Source organism: Mesitornis unicolor, unplaced genomic scaffold (genome assembly GCF_000695765.1).
Source record: "Mesitornis unicolor isolate BGI_N332 unplaced genomic scaffold, ASM69576v1 scaffold40121, whole genome shotgun sequence".
In the NCBI taxonomy this organism is placed as follows: Eukaryota; Metazoa; Chordata; class Aves; order Mesitornithiformes; family Mesitornithidae; genus Mesitornis; species Mesitornis unicolor.
Window position 1 is genome coordinate 3,092 of NW_010166481.1, and position 2,484 is coordinate 5,575.

The window sequence follows — 2,484 nt, forward strand, 5'->3', positions numbered from 1 at the left end:
GGCTCCAGGGCATGGCTTCACGTGTGGGACTCATCCCTGTCTGAGGTCCCCGTCCAACCCTGCACCCCCAGTCCTGGATGTCTCACAGCTCAGCTTCTGACCCACGTGGAGCCTGTCCCCCCACTCCGGTACCCTATATATTCATATGGATACCTGGCCCTTACTCCTGGGCATCCCATAGCCGAGTCCCTGGCCCCTACCCCAACACCCTATAGCCCCCATCCCATATGGACACCTGGCCACCAGCCCTGGACATCAAAAAAACCCCCGAAACACCCCAAAACTCATCCCCACAGACCCTGGAGCCCCCATGCACCCCACAGCAGGTCTCTTTTTCAGTCACTGCCTCCCAGTAGTCCCCTTTGCCCCACCAGGTTCCCAGCCCAGGCACCTTTCGAGCCCTCATACACCATTTGGAATGGCATCCTCTGGCTCCCTCATGTCCCCCTCTCTGTCCCCAGAAGAGAAGCGGAAGAAGGAGAAGCCAGAGGGCCAAGAGGCACGGGGGCCCCCCCCAGGGCTGCATCGCTCCAAGACCCTCGTCAACCTCTTCTTCAAGGGGGGCCGTGCCACCAGCCAGAGCTGGGCTCCCCTCAGCCAGGAGCCCCCTGCCTCCGACCGCTGGGCACACGCCAAGTCCCCAGGGCGCCCCGATGGGGACAGAGGTATCGGGCTGGGGGACGGGGTAGGGAAGAGACCTGACTTGGGACCAGTCACCCTTTTGCACCACAGCCCTGTTTGGCACCCCTGGCATGGGAAGGTCATGGGTAGGGGGTCCCCAGGCATGCAGTTACGGCGATGGGCAGCGATGCCACTGGCCCCTGTGGGCCCTCACCCCTCTCTGTCTCCCTTGCAGTAGGCGCTGTGCAGAAGTTTGTCATCCGGAGCCTGAAGCGGGGTAACGGGGGGTGCGCATGTGTCTGGGGGGGAGCTCTGGGGTAGGCTCTGCATGTGCCTGGCCCCACAATGAGTGTCTGTCTGACTCTAGCATGGAGTGAGCTGGTGGGATGGGGGAGCATGGGAGAGTTTGTGGGGTGCCCAGGGTGGTCCCTGCCCTGCTGGCCATCCCTCCGTGCTGTGCTCCCCTCAGAGAAAAGCCGGCGTGCCAGTATCCTGGGGCCTGGGGGCATCGCCACTCTGCAGTCCAATGGCAGCGACCCCGAGGCCCGGCTCCCGCACATCCAGGACACCGCTGCGCGGCTCCTCAGCCCTGATGAGGTGACGGCCGTGCTCCGACACTGCTCCCGGGTACGGCACTGCAGACAGGGTATGGGCAGGGTGCGGACAGGGCAGCACCAGCAGCTCCTGCATCCTGGGGTGGGCACTGTGACCAGAGCTACATGCCCACATTAAGCTCAGGGGAGGTAAACTGAGGCACAAGGGGGTAGGCACCCATCTGCTGACACCATTCTTGTGTCTGCAGTACCTGCATGAAGGCAGTGTGGAGGATTTGGTGCGACCACTGCTGGCCATCCTGGACCGTCCCGAGAAGGTCCTGCTGCTGCGGGATGTGAGGTGGGTGATGCTCCGGGAGTAACCCAGTACTGCCCACCCTTGCACATGCTCTTCAGCTCCAGTCATGCTTCATCCCAGGGGTGGTCACCACCTGTCCTTCCCTCTTTGCCCCCACAGGAGCGTGGTGGCCACCACAGACCTGGGCCGGTTTGACAGCATGGTGATGCCCCTGGAGCTGGAAGCCTTTGATGCCCTGAAGAGCCGCTCAGGTAGAGCCCAATTTCCTGGAGACCTTGGCCGAGGCGGGCAACAGGTGAGGGTGGGCACAACCCTGGGGGTCACCGGCGGCTCTCCCTGCCCACAGTGCGCTCGCCTGCCCTCCGCCCAGCCCACCATGATGTCCCCCCCAAGAGACACCTCATCACACCAGTGCCTGGTGAGTACCACCCTATGAGATCTGCCTGGCCCCTGGGCTTCCCTGTGCCAGGGCACACCAGGAATGGGTGGGGGTGAGCAGGGACAGGGGCAATTTGGGGGTAAAGGGAGGTGGGAGTCAAGGAAGGGTGAGCTAGGATGCCTAGGTGCAGAGGGTCCCAAGGGAGGGGAGGTCTGGTGTCCCTGGGTGGTCCTGGGGTGGCAAGATCTGTGGACCCTGGGTGCTGGGGGGGCTTGGGGAGGAGGATCTGGAGTCCCTGGAGAGAGCTGGAGTGTCTGGGGCCCTAGAGGAGGAGTTGGGTGTTCATGGAGGATGAGGAGCTGGGGCCATTGGTGATGAGGGGGTCCCTGGGTGGAAGGGCTCCCCAGGCTTTGGGGTCCCCGGGGATACCTGGGTAGCGAGGGTCCTGGGGAGCAGGGCTGTGAGGTCCAGGAGGATCCTTGGGTGGCAGAGGTCCCAGGGGGCAGGGCTCTGAGGTTCTGGGGGAAAACCCTGGGTGGCAGGGGTCCCAGGGAGCAGGGCTGTGGGGTCCTGGGGGATCCCTGAGCCCCTCTCGTTGCAGACTACCGGGGTGGCTTCCTGCTGGAGCCGGC

At 64.0% G+C, this 2,484-nt stretch overlaps 1 protein-coding gene across 1 annotated transcript in view; it reads left to right on the forward strand.

Annotated features, from left to right (window-relative positions):
* PDZD7 (PDZ domain containing 7) overlaps nucleotides 1-2,484 on the forward strand; it is a 6,714-nt gene that overhangs the window by 3,056 nt on the left and 1,174 nt on the right. The window contains exons 8-14 of the mRNA XM_010194974.1: nucleotides 375-387; nucleotides 462-665; nucleotides 857-898; nucleotides 1,091-1,248; nucleotides 1,424-1,515; nucleotides 1,633-1,724; nucleotides 1,820-1,964. Of these exons, the coding sequence (XP_010193276.1) occupies nucleotides 375-387; nucleotides 462-665; nucleotides 857-898; nucleotides 1,091-1,248; nucleotides 1,424-1,515; nucleotides 1,633-1,724; nucleotides 1,820-1,964 (746 nt within the window). The remainder of the gene's footprint in view (nucleotides 1-374; nucleotides 388-461; nucleotides 666-856; nucleotides 899-1,090; nucleotides 1,249-1,423; nucleotides 1,516-1,632; nucleotides 1,725-1,819; nucleotides 1,965-2,484) is intronic.